This window comes from Nicrophorus vespilloides, unplaced genomic scaffold (genome assembly GCF_001412225.1).
Source record: "Nicrophorus vespilloides isolate i.1.1-1 unplaced genomic scaffold, Nicve_v1.0, whole genome shotgun sequence".
Taxonomy (NCBI): Eukaryota; Metazoa; Arthropoda; class Insecta; order Coleoptera; family Silphidae; genus Nicrophorus; species Nicrophorus vespilloides.
In genome coordinates this window covers 6,282-23,475 of record NW_017096342.1, presented here as the reverse complement: position 1 = coordinate 23,475, position 17,194 = coordinate 6,282, and the positions used below count along the sequence as shown (strand labels likewise).

Sequence of the window (17,194 nt, the reverse complement as noted above, 5' to 3'; positions counted from 1 at the left end):
GAGAGCGGTCCAAATTGTCATCTACATAATAACAAGCTGAAAACTGAAAGGGAATTCGAAAACGTTATTTGCTTTATGTCATACGTGAGGCTGATACTTTAGCAAACAATCGACCTGGCTGGAATATGTGAGGTGAAATCTAAAATTGCGCTGGATCCCCTCCGCACCATTTCTCTACCAGCGCCAAAAAAAAAAACCAAGAGAAAGAAAAGAAGAAAAAGAATGTAACACACGGAAAGCCCTGCATTTGAAATCTTTCACTTTGGTATTTTTACAACCAAAAAAAAAAAAATATACGAAGCGAATGAACTGTTACGGTTGTTTCATTTTTTTTCGATCAAAAATTAATTAGTTTCTCTTGCGCTATATATCTGCATGCGTGTAAATAGATAGTTTTGTTTTCGGTGGACGCGCAGCCAGTGTGTTTGAGAGTTTGTCAGATACATATCTATCAATCAATTTCGAAATGTCACACCGAATTAATCATTCTGAAATACGGCCGTCGCGATATTGCGAATGCCGAACTACATTTTTCCACCCATTGTACAGCCGCAGCAATCCCGAAGGCGAAACCTATGTGATTAATGCACGCTTCTCCACAATTTTTATTTTTTGTTATTCGCTCGTCTTCCGCATCGCTTATTCTTCCTTACGCAATTTTCCTGTGTCCATGAGCGTAGGGCTACCTATTTCTCACAGATATTTCATATGGATATAAACATGATGTATGCTGATCATAATTCTTGTAACAATAGAAAGAATCTACAAGAATCTTGAGTAAGGCGATTTTATAGTCACTTAATTTTTCATAACTTACAAAAGTTAATCAGCGATACTTGGTGACAACTCTGCAATGTCTTCTTGTTACTACTTATTTGGCATTGATCAAGATGATCATATTTAATGTAATTCACAGGAAATGTGTATGATTATTGCCGTTTATCATCTTCTATTTCATGTTTTGCTGCTCATCATCTGACTTTTTCTCATGTCTTCGTTAATTTCGTTATTTTCATGTAAATTTTCCTTTTCACTTTCTACATATGATATAGCAATTTCTTTAAAACTTTTTTCAATTTACATAAAACTTAATAGTAGGTATGCCATCATAATATAGATAAACAAAAACAAACATATTTATTTGAACGTTAAACTAGAAAAAAACATCTAGTGGTGACAATTGCGTACCCAATTTTCAATGAGCTATGAAGATAGTTGTTTGTGTAAAAACCACACATAACTTTCGTATACAAAGTTCATAAACCTTATACTTTACATTCCAGACAAAATAATGTCAAAATTATTCTTTCTATAGAAAATATTTATATTAGATAATAACTGGGACTTAGATACTAAAGATTCAAATATGTTAAAAGTTATTAACGAAATATCTTTGCAATAGTTTGCTGAAACTACATCTAATGTTTTATACTGAAATTCGGTATTCAGTTATAAAATAGAACGCTTTATATATTACTATGAAAAAATGCAATTAGCAGGGTCAAATTTAAAGTGAATCTGAAAAGTTATGAACGTGGATGAAAATACGTCAATTATAGATCGTTCGTCATATACAAACTGAACGACTACATTACAGAAACACACCAATTTATCTCAATGTGTGGACTTCCATGAAAATGTTTTGTTGTCAACTGCTGGTTTTATTTTTCAGCTACAAAAATCTCCATTACCGCGACTCCCTTTTATACCCTCCTCTACTTCAAAGACGCGACGCCGCTGCTTAATTTAGCGAAAACTCTCCATACAAACACATACACATACAAAATGCACGTGAACAAAGTTTTTAATTTGGAATTGTATTATACACATTTTAGACTGCACGCAAACATTTTAATTTCGGACGTGAACATTTTAACTTTCCGGCTTTAGTGTTTTGCTAGTTAGGTTTTGTTCCTATATAAAAGCGATGCAGTACATTATTTAACTTCCACGGATTTAGGAAACCATAGAAAATGCATTTAGGGATATTAACATGATTTTCCATTTTTTTTTTGTTTCACTTCTCTAAGCTTCTTCCTTTCATTCGCCGAAGCCTTTAGAGAATACAACACGAGGATTGAAAAATCGGGAACGATATTTGGCAACGTTCCATCCGAACAGCGGAATGTAATGTTACATTTAATGGATTTAGTTGAATTCGGGCTTTAATTAATACTACTTAAATTAAATTTCTTTAAAAACTACGATTTACTAACACATTAGCTTTAATTGTCAATAATTAGTTATATTATTACTAATAACCGATTTTTACTCGTATAATGAAAAATATTCAAAAATACACAACGCTCGTTAAGCGAGTCATTTTTCTTACAATTAATTTTGCTCGTTAAGCGAAATTTTCGCTCGAGTTTCTACTGTATATTTAAATAAATATGATAAATTTTAATTATTCAAGGTACTTACAATTCTTAATTATATAACTAAAAGTAAGAATCTCTGCATATTTTGTTAAACGTAATTCAGATCTTAAAAAAATAAATATTAAATATGTTGTTTGTACCAGTATCAAAAAGTACGGGTTCTAGGAAAATGGAAATGAGTAATAAATAAAATAAAAAACTTCATATAAACGAAATTGCTAAAGTAATAAAAATAAATCAGAATATAACTGTTTTCGTAAGGAAAGTGAACCAAATTATTCATATAAAAATTTCCCATAGTATTTATTACAATTCGCAAGCAATAAAAGTTTCGGGCAGAGACGTAGCAAAAAAAAATAAACTATCTCCCGATTAGGTTTCTCGTTTCATCCTCTGTCGTTATTATAGTGAAGCATTCGTGGATTGGATGGAATGTATTCGAAAGATGGCTTATTTCCTACTACAATTAAGTTCGGAACTTTCGTAATAAAGTTATATACAATCGTTAAGAATATCCGGTTGCAAGTTGGGAAAAAGTTTTTATTGTGATTCTATTGAAGCACACGCAATTGATGTAAGTACCCGGCTCTCTAAGAAATGGGAATACATACAAAAAAAAATACATATATACTTGTGTAAAGTTATCCGACATCTTCTGTTCAAAGTCAGAAATGAAAGCAGACGCTCATTAAATTATGAGACGAAACAAATAGATTTAATAAAAAAAAAAAACAGTTGACTTTAAGTCAATCAATCACGCAGTACTTTCGTAAACATCTTTGCGTGGCGAACTTAATTAGATTAGATTTCCATGCTTCCTTAGAGTGGAAAAGAAAGACGCTGTGTTAATTATGTGCTGTCCCTTTTCCCTTTCAATCAAGTTTTATATTTATCCCAATTTAAATGCATCAACTCTGGCAGCGAGGGAAAAGAAGAAAATAAAAAACAGAGAGAAGAAAAAAGAATGCCGGACGGAATTAAGTGAGGGAAAAATGTTAATCAATTTCTTTTCACGTCGTCAGGATTGTGTTTTATTTCGCAACGCGTCCCTTTTAATTGGACGAAATATTTAATTTGTTTAGAGACGGAGCCGATATAGGGTGAGAGAGAGAGTAGATCCTTGTCGTGTAACGGTGAGAGCCCGGGAATTTAATTTGCGCTCAGTCCTAATAACTTTTAATCGCATAAAGGATTATTTATGGCTTCCAATCTGTGTCTCATTGTTCTCAGAGAATGACGACTCTGATCCAAGTTTCCAATTAAAATATACACTGCGCTTCGCACTATTCCGTGCACGACCCTATTGATAAGAACTATACTATTTTTACACTATTGGCGTATATGATAATACAAAAAATTTAATATTAATTTATAATTTTATATAAAAATAGTGAAAATCAACTTATCCTGAACATAGTTAAAATAAAAAATAATAAAAATTGTCTTTGGATTTCTTTAAAACCAATTAAAATTAAGTTGACTATAAATTTTTATTAAATTTCAGCAATGTTTTCAATGAAAAAAAAAATCGTACTTTTTGGTAACGTTAGGTAATTTTAAACTTACATCGTATTGATTTAGATTACAAAAGCGGATTAATTTTCATATATAATTGGTTCTCTTTTTATGCGGTAGATTTCCACAGAAAAACGCATAAAACTAAATCGCACAAAAAAGGACGTATAAAAATAAAGGATACGTTCCATAATTTTTTAAAACCGCATAAAACTAAATCAATGAGTTATAATATACCGAAAATCGCATAAAAAAGGGTTTATTAAATTTCAGAAAAATAATTAGTCTTACTATATTCTTTCTGAAATGTTTATTCATAATTTTATAAAAACGTTAACGTTAATCATAGACAAGTTTATTAAATTTCAGAAAAATATAATCTTAACATATACTTCTAAATTTATACGGAAAAATTTTACAAAAAAAAATACAGAAAATTTTTATGAAAGTTAAACTTTCTTCACATTTTTTTCTTTAGAATTATCGTCGCTATATGAGAGTGTTCGGCATAATTTGCGAACTGGTTCGAAATTACTTTCATTACTTGAAGAGATAGTCAACATATCAGATCTATGTCCGGAAGATAATGATTCTTCACAAGTAAAATTAGTCTCAACTTCGCATGTTCATTTTTTCCCTTTGACAATATAATAACTTTGCGATGGATTTGCTATTTTTTTTGTACAATTCCTGATATCCAGAAATGCAATTCTGAAGCTCGCGTTGAAACTTGAATGCTAGTTCAGAATTATCATTTTTTTCGATGAAATGGTTTGCTAATTTCTGTCAAAATGCCCTAAAATAGTTATTTAAAAAAAAAATGCATAAAAATAGGACCGAGTGTATATATTTAGTAACAATGTTATAAACTAATTTCATTTTTCTTTCTGTTTCAACATAAAAAAAACCTATACAGTAGTGACAAGTATTACTTGAATGTAGTTTTATACTCACTCGGTGTTTCCCATTGTATATTAGCTGAAAGTACCAACAAGTATTTAGGTTTGATTCACGTGTCCTTATAATACTTATACGTACCATCAGACAATAAAGGGTTTAGATACATTTTTATTGTTGTTATTAATAAGTTTTCAATGTAGCTGTCATATAAATCTATTCACCATAACACATGTCAATCACAATGAAAACGAGAAGATAATCTGGTCAAAACAAAAATGTCTTTAACATCATGAGCAATATATTGTATAGTCGACGAAGCTAACATTATCTGCATTGAAAACGACATTATCAAAATGCGAAGCACCTTTCAACATTTGACGGAGGTTTATCGGCTTTCTGGGTTGAGCATTTTTTTCAGTCTATCAATTTTGGGTTCGCCCATGTATTAAACCTGACAGACGCCCTTGACTGTCAGCTTCCCAAGTATTTTTGATTTATTGCTGTATTTCAATTGTCTCTGTGAAATAATTGAATCACTTCCCTCGAAGAATAAAAAAAACATAAATATAATAACGTTCCATTACATTTACTATATTTTATAATATTACAGATGAAAGTATACAATTTTTTTGTAATGTTCCACGCTATTTTATTCTAACCGCATTTTGGGGTTACGTTTCTGTTATTAGCTCGGGGTTAAATACTGGCCTGTGTTTGTATATTAAAATGCAAATTGATTTATAATTGAAAATTGCAACGGCGTGGAACTAATCGTGCGGATTGTGTGTACGTTGGTATATATGCATGCGACTCAAATTGAATTTAATCTTGCATATTTCAACAAAATGCGCGACTCTCATTCCAATTTTTTTTTTCAGCCGCTATTAAAAACAACAAAATGATCAACGAAAAAAAAACCGAAACGATCTTGATTAGCTGAAATTCGATAATATTCATAAGTCGTCAAACTAATCGAAGTTGCATTACAGTGTATGGAAACTTGTGGAAATTCCTTGCTAGCAAACTTCACTTCTGATTATAATAATAATAATCGGGCATGCAATTAAATCTGAAACTGCTTCTTGGCTGCGGTTTCAAAAAGGAATTGTCGAATCTTGGATGTTGCATGCTAATGCCATCGCGATAAATAAAACTTGTTCATGTATCATCAGGCAGACCAACTTTCTATCCTGCAGCTACTATTATTATTATTGTTGTTATTAAAAGCAGTCTGTGCGAAAGGTAAACTTCTTTAAATGGTCTGTGTAAGCTGCAACAACGAAAACCTCGCCAAGTTTAAAGCGCTCATATTTCATAAACTTTGCTCGCATTTAACGAATTCCACTTCTAAACTGCAAATGAAAAGATTTCATTTTCTCTTCAACGGTTTCACAATTACCTTTACACCCAACCTTTATAAGTGTGTACGGGAATTTGTGTCGCGTACATTTATTTTCCAGTATTTTTAATTAATTTAGGTATGGATCAAGTTTCAAGCCTCGAAAACCTCGAATCTAAATAATACGAGTTTTATTTTTTTGTTCTGTTTACGCTGTCGCATTGATTGCACTTTTAATTTACAGAGCTTTTTTCCGCTCGAGACTTTACCACGTTTGCTTCAATTTAATAATAATACAACAACAAAAATATACATGTATATCTCGATTTCAATTGAATTGAACAGAGTCAGCCATGTGACAAACCAATTTTGTATACAAGTTGGCCTGTCCGCCTGCGTTTATTTGATAATTTATGGCAATACAATCAAAAGCACATAAATCAAGTTCATTCAGAACTTTGAACATCAATCTCTATAGCAGCAACGAATCGATAGAGAGAAAAAAGACAACAGCATTATAATAAAGTGAATCCAATACTTTACAGAGAAGATTTCATTAATTTAAAATAGACAGATTGGAAAAACTTATATAATTAAACTTGAAATAAATCGTTTAAATGTATATAGCATTTTATAAACTTTGTTTGTTTTATAATACAGTTAAATTGCAAAGTAAAAATTAATAAATAAAAATAGGTTTACCAACTTTTTCGGACTTTTTATTAATTATCTCAATCATAGTAAATAGAATATTAATTGTTGTTATATTACTTTTCGAGGGGGAATTCAACAGCGTAATGAAATTCTTCATTCTGATGGAATTAATATTGGGACATGTATTAAATATATGGAGCAGATATAGTTGTTGTGGTTGGCGTTTAATTAAATTGATGTATAAGTAAAATGTCGGTTATAGTAATTCGGAATAAAATGATTCTTGCTGAAATGCGAGTAATGTAGAAGTTAAGGGCCGGCGATTTTAATTAAGTTAGCAGAGTGGTGAGCTATGTGATCTTTTCATTTGAAACTGAACAAATTGCCGAGTCGAATATGGAAACCGGCCGCTCCATGAATGACATAACGATGTGCGATAATGGGAACCGTGAGCAACGTAATGTGTCTGGTAGTCTGGAGCGAAGAGCAACCTACGGGAGACGAAATTAATGAGTCATCCCCCCCGGGATGGTCGGAAAGACTCCACTAATTAAGGTTTTATTATGACAAGTTAATTATTAATTAAATGCGTTTCGTTGCAGTGAGGAAAGGCACCGGTACGGCTGGTCCAGTTTTCATAAATCCTGCCGCTTATAGTCCACCCGTGGCAGCCAATGCAGTGTCCCAACCTAACCAAGGTTCCCAAGTCACCCAGACGGTTTATGGATTTCTCGACTTCACGACAACCATTGGGAATACGGTGATGGTATTCTCCCCTCAAACCGCTGCTGCTGCAGCCGCCGCCGCCGCTTCAGGTAATTGCTATTTATCTTGTTATTGTTGAGATGAGAAGGCCAAGCACGATAAAACAGATCGTATAATGGGCGAATTGCGTGTTACAGATGGTGGAAAGGATAAAGTAAGCGGGGCGACAGTAAAAACAGTTATTGAGACAAAGCCTGTCGCATCGGAGCCATCCGTCGTAATAAAGCCGAGTAAAACAGAGAAGAAGGCATCGGAACCCAGTAAAAAGGTCTCATCGGTTGTGCAAGTGCAGCCAGTGAATCCACCTGTAAGACAATCCAGTAAAGTAGAAATTAAATCCTCCGGCCTGTCTACGAAAGTCAATGTAATAGAAGGCATATCGAGCGTCGTAAATGTCGCGCCGCCAATAATCTCCAGCAAAGTGGAGGTGGTCGAAGCCGCCCCCAGCAAACAACCGAAACTGAACATTATCAGTAAAGTGGAAATTATCACAGGAGTTACGAAGCCGACCCAAGTCCCAGCGGTCTCGAGCCACGTGGCAGTTCACCAGCCAATATTCTCGAGCAAAATCGAAGTGCACTCGGATGAAGAACCAGCAGTCATCATAGGCAACAACATCGCAGAAGCCGAGTACGATTTCTTATCCCGCCAGCCCTCGGAAGTTGTTGAAGAAACGTACAAAGTAATAAACTTAAAACCCAGCTCCAAGTTACATCTGAAACCGCGTCCATCAGCGCATCAAACGAAAAACAAAGCGAACGCCGCAACGAAGCGAGGCGACTCATTGCACCCGACGGGATTAGTTACTAAATTAGGTGGAACTGTCGTAAAGGATGGAACGACCACAGTGCACGAGACCAGCGTTATTGGCACGTACATCTCCGGGAAATATGCTCAAGTATTGCAAAGCACCTCGCACATTTATAACAATCAGCACAAGGGAAAAATTAACCCGTCGCCGACGCTGAGGATACTGAAGACGGCCGCACCTCATTTGGGAAAGCACAATAAGCATCGCCATTTGGATCCGACTCCGGCGGCGTCCGTGAACGAAGAAACCGTATCTGCTGAAATATCCCAGAACACCATCAAATCAACGAGGAAGCCATCCGGCTCATCGGGATCTTTGAAGCGTTTCAAGAATAGACAACCGGAACCTGTGCAGGAGAAGGAGAAGGAACCGGAAGTGCATACCACTAAAAAGTCGTCCAGAAATCGACAAACTCAATCGACGAGATCGAACAAGTAAGTATCGCTACGGCAATTACATTCACTAAACACTAACACTTGTAAATAAATACAGACACCACACACAACAAAAACAACAAAAAGTACAACAACAACAACCGCAACAGCCATCACCAAAATATGGTCGAAACAAGTCTCACATATCTACTGTGTCTGTATCTAGCGAGCAAGCATCGGCAACAGCCACATTCGGAAGCTCCTCAGGCAAACGATACAATTCCCGTCGAAATAAACAACAACGTGTGAGCAGTAGCAGCAGCAGCAGCAGCGCCGTCGTCGCCCCCGAGACCGGAGGATTTACACGAAGAGGTTTTAAGCCTAAAGTGCAGGCGTCTGCTGTGGATTCATCGCCGTCGGGCTCCTCTAGTTTATATAAATTTAAACTGAACCGTTCTCCGGGCAGATGGCAATATAAAACTACAGCCAGGCCTCGCATAACTATTAGGAAACAGAACGATGAGGAGAACGAGACTGGCGGAACAACTCCAAATTCTTTGCAGGACGTGTCGCCGGCTTTAAATGACGTCGTTACCCCGCAAGCGAGATCCGATGATGTCGACAGTTTAGTCGGTTCGGAATCAATAGCTTCAATTATAGATGATGAGAGTTCGACTGAAAATAAATTAGATACACCGTTCCCGTTGGAGACGATAAAGGTGGAGATTTCTACGCCGCCCGATTTCAAGGATATCTATTATGAGATTGCGACGATAAAATCGCCGTATACATTCCAGGTAAGATTTTATTGCTTCCCATTCCTATAATGGCGCTGGCTCAACATTTCATGTTTATTCGCATTCAGGTCGGAAGCGTGAAGAATACGAGGTACATAACTGTGACGTCTACGTTCGAGAAGATCCTGGAGCAAACAGAATCAGCCATCGCGGCAACTGCGTCTGAACCTTTGACAGAAAATATCCTCGCAACAGCGAGCAACTACGATAAGGATAATAATTTCCTGGATTCGAGCGTCGCGACACTTCCACCTATTTACTTAGCGTCGGATATGGAAACGCCGCCTCTAGAAACTATGATTGAGAAGTTCAGCACTACTCAGACAATGCTAAAAACACACATACTGCCTGTAATTCGAGGCGGAAATGATACAACCAGCTACACCCTTGTTCAGACTTATCTAATATCACGCTTAGTGACGGCCACCAAAACCCTTCCGCCCATGGAAGCTTATCATTTTAATCCTAGCAAGACTTTGAACGAATTTAACAGTCATCTGGATGAAGCCGGATCCGAGCTGCATTTGGAGCTGGACTTTGGCGATCAGAACGAACACGATGACGGTAATCATGGTAAACGCGTTTTTCCCGCTGACTTGGATTTAGCAAATATAGGGTCAGACTTTGATCTGTCCGATGTGGACAAATCCCGGATTCCAGAGAGTTTATTGAGGCTGAAGAAAGCAAACGCACCGGCAACACCGAAACCACTCATCAACGACGTACTTGCTTCCCCTGGTTTAAGTCCAGAACAACTTCAGCAATTAGCCTACCTACGTCTACTCAATCCTGCAGCTGCGGCTCAGGGCCAAGTGATTACCGCTTCTAAACCGGTCGTTAAACTGGAGACACTGTATGAGACTCATGTAATTCCCGTAATTAACGGTGCTAACACAATTTTGAGCACCTTATCTAAGATAGTCGGTACAGTAACTAAGACAGATTACGAGTTTGTTACGAGCACACTGCCAGGAATTCCAGGACTGCCAGGTCTGCAAGGACTGCCTTTACCACCGGTTCCCGTCAATCCGTTATTCCCACAGCAACAGCCCCAATACGCCGTTACCTCATCACCGATCGTCCAGACGGCAATCGTCACAAAAACCGAGAGCAAAATATTAAAGCTTACGTTCGGAGCTAAAACCGCTTACACGACAATATTCTCTACGAAAGTAGTACCCACTTTACTCACTACATACATGACGACTTCCGTTCCGGTTCAACAGACTGCAGCTTTCCCCGGTTACTATCCAGGCCCTTATCCATCTTTTCCATTTGTAGGTAAATAAAATCAATGTATTGCGGAAATTAATCTGTGTGTGTCAATAATAGCTAGAATGAACAATTGCGATACCAAAAATTTTAATTGAAAAATATATCACAAAAAATATGAATTAATTATCATTATTATATTCGATACGTTTATTATTTAAAATGTTCACACAGAACATGAGTTTCAGTGTCCTCCAAACGCACTATGTGCTTCGTGTGCAATAAAGAACTGAAATTTTAATATTATTATTATTATCTAATTATTAGTTAAAGTTAAATCTATTTTTTTTTGTTTGAGATATCCTAAGGACATCACTTGTATATATAACATTAATTCATTATTATTATTATTATTTTTACATGTAAACTTGTATTTGTAAAATGTGTGTGTATTATAATAAATATAATTTTATTTAAGGAATCAAAAACATTGTTTATTTTTCCATTGTTCATATTTTAATATAATATATTTTGATAATGTTGTTTGAATTTAGAATACACACATCCGCATAAGATTGGTTGTGTGGTTGTAATTTTACATGAACTTCAAAAATAAAATTAAAATTGCATTTCTGGGTGTAGCGTGTAGATTTAAACGCATGATTAAGGCGACCATGAAAATCTGATCATTTTGATAAAGGTCCTGCAACGTGTACATGACGTCCGCGCCCAGACGAGGGCAACCGGAAATGCCTTATTTGCCTTTGAAAAGGGAGTTTTATGAAATCCCTTTTCCCATTTCAGCACGCAATTAAATATGCGCAAAACGTGATGAGTAATGCTATCGCGTTCATATAGCAGACGTGTTTATGAGAGAAGGCGCGTCAGCCTTGTTCGAAATCTATAATTCAGGCATTCAGGAATTAGAGGCAGTGAGCGTGCTTCGCATTGCCCCTCTGCTTATTTACCTCTTTTATTCTATTGACAACTAATTAACATTTACGTGAGCTATTACATACCTTCCATCAACGGTTTTTAATTAACTAGAAATCAGCATATTTTTATTACCACTAAAATCTTAATACGAGTTCTACTTTAGTCATACATGAATTGTTTATATGTAGTATGCAGATGAGATCGACCAGAGTGTGTCTGTGTTTGATTAAAAGAACGAATAAACAAACGGAAAGTTTTATTTAAGTGATTACTGCGCGACGGGGGACACATCTTAATGAATTTAATTTACGTAGGTGCGAAAGGTAATTAAAACGGAGCGTATTTTATTTCACGTGGGTTCGCTAATAAATTGAACGCAAGGGAAATTATTAAATTGAGCGTAAAGTATAGTGACTCACAATTAATCCCTCCAGTGATCTGTAAAGGATTATTACGTTCGCACAGGTATCCGATAAAAAATGGCAGTTATTCCTGTCTGCAGCGAAACATGCTACCAAGTCTGGCACATCTGTGGAGGCATTTATATTGCAGCGAATAACCCAAAGGTCCGAGGAAATAACTTAAAACTTCCCTACAGCTATTTCCAACTCTCTTTCGCTGACTCCCTTCCTCTACCTCCCATATGTATGACAGCTCATGGACAAATATTGATTTATCCTACTCGAAAAATGTAATATTTTCTGTATGTTTATAAGTAAATGTCTATAGCACATTCACTCGACATATTTGTAGCCAACTGACACACACTATATTTAATATTAATCTATTGTTAAACTAACGCACAACTTATATTTACAAATCGATAAACAAATTTAAATAACAATATTTTAACTTTATACAATTTTCAATGTAAAACATAATATTATTTCAACTGCGACCCAACTTTTTATTTCTTTTCTTCAGTTGAGAGCACATGTTTACAGTATTTGCTTTCGATTGATCTCTATCTCGAGTGTTATTGTGGTTTCCACTAGACTATTTCTTTTTATTAAACTCCATTTTTATATATAAACATACATGTAAATCAACGTTTAGTTCACACACACAAATCGTATTTTAAGCGTATTTTAGTGGTAAAAATAATGTATTTATTAAAACATAAATCGGTTATTTGGTTAAATAAAATGTAAGTTTATATGCATTATACATCGTTAAATTAAATTGTAAATCCTTAGTTTTACATACTACAAAAGATACGTTAGAATTTGTATAGGGATTTCACAAACCATAGGTACATTAGGTAGGTAATCTTCCCCGGTGGATAGTTACCATTATGATAATTTTTTATTTTTTTTTGTAGGTTGTCTTGTAGGTTTCACTGTGAATCTTCTGCTATCCTTAACACTGTCATTGTCCATCGACTTGGCTGAAGGTCCATATGCTGAACCTTATTCATTTCACTGTCCATCTGTAATGAACAATGGCCCTATTGCTACAAGCACCGAGAAAGGGCCTGACTTGACCAGGATTCGAACCATCGCCCACTAGATCGTAGCTAGGGCGACTAACCATTCGGCTATTAGTCGCCCTGTATATAATTATGCAATAGATAAAAATAAACTAAGAATTTAACTGAAAATATGTTCTTTCCATTTTAATAATACGTACATATTTGGCGAATGCGCCGGGTTATACATACAATATAGACGGCAATTTCGTTCGAAACTTATAATTTGAAAAATATGCAAATAGAGAAAAATACATGTGCATGTCATAATGGAAAAATGGGAAATCAATTTTGTCCTTTGTGCATATGCAAGAAATGTCCCACAAAATACGGAAACAGTAATAAACTAGAAAATTGACTTGCAGTTTCATTAGGGTTTCGTTCAATTTTAATCCGGCCTTTGTAACTTTTTTGCTCCTTTGATGTTCCGCAGTTGGTATTAGTATGATTGCTGTAGTATAGTGCACCACCGTCTGTGTATCTAAACAGGAAGTGCATTTTTTAATCTCGGCAAATCCCAGTGATTTCCATTGAAATGAATATTTTTCACATATACATATTTATTTGTCGCGGTCTTATATCTAAGCCGTATCAGTTATGAACTATCCCCGAATTCCATATTCATTATATCGAATTCCATTTTCATTTTATGCAAATGATATAATGAATGGCAAAAAGGAAATTCCGGGATGCACATGGAGCGCAGCAAATGATTGTAATTAAATGAAATATAATAATTAAGAATGGCTGACAACATATTCCAACCCTGCAGACGTGAAATAATTACGTTGAGTTCTTTTCGCAGTCCCTTTTAATTAAAACGGACCCGCACACACACACCACCAGATTCATGCACACTACTCTGATCCTTCTTTTTGTTTGTTTCATATTTATATAAATGTATTATATTCGTGCATATTAAAATACTTCTATAGCGAATTTATTTTTTGAAACATTGCACTGAAAATATAATTATTATTCATTAAATTCAATTGAATTTACGCAACTCGTTATCTCAACATTTAATTTATTCCGAATGAAATTTTGGTTTCAGTTAGCTTCATTCATTACTTCAATTTAAATTCAGTTTTTTTTTTAAATTTATAAATCCTACATAATTCAAGATATTTGATTATTTTAATGATATTTAAAACTAGTTTGAAAACTTTAGAACATACTTTTTCAATAACGATTTAAATTATATTTCATAGCTGTATGCAAATACAAAAATGATAACTTGTATTATAATGTAGATTCTCAAACTTTTTGATTTCGACATAAAACGAAGAATGGCTATAAGTAGAAAAACAACCAGGATTGATCCACACAATCCCCGCGATCCACACATTGAGAATCACTGATGTAGACTATAATTTTCTTTATAAGTAAATTTTGTCGCTACAATTTCTACTTTCTACTAAATAAATACAATTTTAATATACAAAACTACCTTGCTCAGTTAGGATACGGATCGGTTCCGCCAATTCGGACTGTTTGAAACCGGACTAATCGAGGAACTAAATAAATTTCATACTTTTCTCTGTTAAACTCCATTATGTTTTATATGAGCTACATGTAAATCAACATTTAGTTAACACACACACATTTCCGTACTTTATGCGTATTATAATGGATTTATAAGTAAATTTTGTCGCTACAATTTCTACTTTCTAATCAATAAATACAATGTTAATATACAAAAATACCTTGCTCAGTTAGGATTCGGATCGGTTCCGCCAATTCGGACTTTTTGAAACCGGACTAATCGAGGAACTAAATAAATTTCGTATTTTTCTCTGTTAAACTCCATTATGTTTTATATAAGCTACATGTAAATCAATATTTAGTTAACACACACAAATTGCAGTACTTTATGCGTATTATAATGGATTTATAAGTAAATTTCGTCGCTACAATTTCTACTTTCTAATCAACAATTTTAATATACAAAAATACCTTACTCAGTTAGGATACGGATTGGTTCTGCCAATTCGGACTGTTTGAAACCGGACTAATCGAGGAACTAAATAAATTTCGTACTTTTCTCTGTTAAACTCTATTATGTTTTATATAAGTTACATGTAAATCAATATTTAGTTAACACACACAAATTGCAGTACTTTATGCGTATTATAATGGATTTATAAGTAAATTTTGTCGCTTCAATTTCTACTTTCTACTCAATAAATACAATTTTAATATACAAAACTACCTTGCTCAGTTAGGATTCGGATCGGTTCCGCCAATTCGGACTGTTTGTAACCGGACTAATCGAGGAACTAAATAAATTTCGTACTTTTCTCTGTTAAACTCCATTATGTTTTATATAAGCTAGATGTAAATCAACATTTAGTTAACACACACACAAATTTCCGTACTTTATGCGTATTACAATGGATTTATACTATTATAATACGCATGTATAAATGAATATATATATAAAAGTTTCACGTTGTGGTAGAATTAGACTGCAATTAAAGCTACCGGCGATAAATCTAAGATACGAAGTTCTTATTTACGACCTACGGAAGTTTCTTGCACAAGCCATTGGAAAAGTTCTGAAAGCAGAAGTCATCTGTCTAAACCTGAGGATTTTCTTTATGGAACGAACTGTTATCGATTAAGCGCTCGAATACCGAGAACGTGGCACTTTTCTTATTGAAAAAAAAGAAGTTGTATTGCATTAATATTGTCTTTAACTGCAGTAAAATTTTATTGAAAACTGAATATAATACTAATGCCGCATTCATCGAATTAAGCAGCGATCATAAACCTTTACGGTCGTAAAACAAATTTATTAAATAGTTTTAATAGCTTAAAATGAACATTACGAATATTTTTATTGGCGTTTCTCGGGTTTATGAAATCATTTAGTCGCGATAATAAAATGACTCAGATCCGGATGTAAAGCGGAGTCGAATAATGGAATTATATTTCGAAATTTGGATGCGCTCTCGAAGGTAATGCATTAGAGTGAGCATTGTTGTGACCTTATTACTACTGATGGAATTACTATTTTCCAGCGGATATCCGGGCGCGCGCTGAGGGCGATACTGTAATACACCCATTTTTCGCTTCCCTTCTTTTGAAGCGTGATAAGAATTGCATATTCAAGCTTTCGCTCGGGTTTTAGTACAAGGAAACTATAAAACTGAACGTATGTAAATATGTCCACTCGCACGCTAAGCTCGCCCCGGCGCAATCTATATTCCCTCCCTTTGTGCAAAGCGGTCATATTTGATCTTCTTTTCCTTTTCTGAATCCGGAAAAGTTTCCCTTTGGCACCCCATCGTCAGATCCGGTTTCGCCGTCGCAGCGGTAAACGCTGTCATCACTCAACGAGCACATCCTATAAATTTTACCTATATCTTGAAATAATAACAATAGGAACAAGTACAAACCTATAGTATACATACATTTCAAAAAAGGATACAAATAATATTTTGGTAGAAAAAATAATGTAATATATAAAACATAAAAGTTTATATATTTTTTGACTAATGTAAGAAAAAGATGAAATTATTCTTATAATCTTTATACGATTTCAACAAAAAATTGCAAATATAGTTCCACGATTATGTAACAATAAGAAACTTCATTTTAACTCAATTTATGACAATATCATGTATAGATAAAGAGAATGGAACTATATAGAAATCTTGTACTTATTAGCCTTAAATTAGATAGTTAAATTCTTTATGTATTAATGTTACTTTTCAAATTTAACAATCCAGAATTGTTTTATCTTATTATATTATGTCTTCATATTTGGTATACTGAAAGGTAAGTAGCAAATAATTTGTGATTAATTATTACATGATCACATTTGTTAATATAATTATAAGTATTATTTTTAATGTTCTATGTATAAATCAATATTTGCTATTGAAAGATATAATAATATTAAATAAACTGGTTCTACAATTCTTTATAAATTTCGCAAACTCTACTACGCAGCAGTTGCATTATTTCATAGTAAATCTGTCCGGGTAAGTTTAATACTGCTGGCTAAATTACATTTCAACACAAATACAGAAACATG

The 17,194-nt window shown here is 34.4% G+C and overlaps 1 protein-coding gene across 2 annotated transcripts; it reads left to right on the top strand.

Moving 5' to 3' along the window:
* The first annotated feature begins 7,367 nt into the window (after nucleotides 1-7,367).
* Nucleotides 7,368-11,040, top strand: LOC108556711. 2 transcript variants are annotated; one of them, XM_017912922.1, is made up of 4 exons: nucleotides 7,368-7,604; nucleotides 7,692-8,799; nucleotides 8,966-9,536; nucleotides 9,605-11,040. In XM_017912922.1, the coding sequence occupies exons 1-4, from the start codon at nucleotides 7,376-7,378 to the stop codon at nucleotides 10,823-10,825; spliced, it is 3,129 nt and encodes a 1,042-aa protein (XP_017768411.1). In that variant the 5' UTR covers nucleotides 7,368-7,375; the 3' UTR covers nucleotides 10,826-11,040. The 2 variants fall into 2 exon arrangements, with proteins under 2 accessions (XP_017768411.1, XP_017768410.1); XM_017912921.1 differs by having other exon boundaries at nucleotides 8,858-9,536.
* Nucleotides 11,041-17,194: the final 6,154 nt, after the last annotated feature.

Excerpts from the sequence above, each read along its gene's own strand:
- LOC108556711 (XM_017912921.1), top strand. The coding sequence starts at position 7,376 with ATGCGTTTCGTTGCAGTGAGGAAAGGCACCGGTACGGCTGGTCCAGTT. Across the intron at positions 8,800-8,857 it reads CAATCGACGAGATCGAACAA|ACACCACACACAACAAAAAC; the intron begins GTAAGTATCGCT and ends AAATAAATACAG. Across the intron at positions 9,537-9,604 it reads AATCGCCGTATACATTCCAG|GTCGGAAGCGTGAAGAATAC; the intron begins GTAAGATTTTAT and ends ATTCGCATTCAG.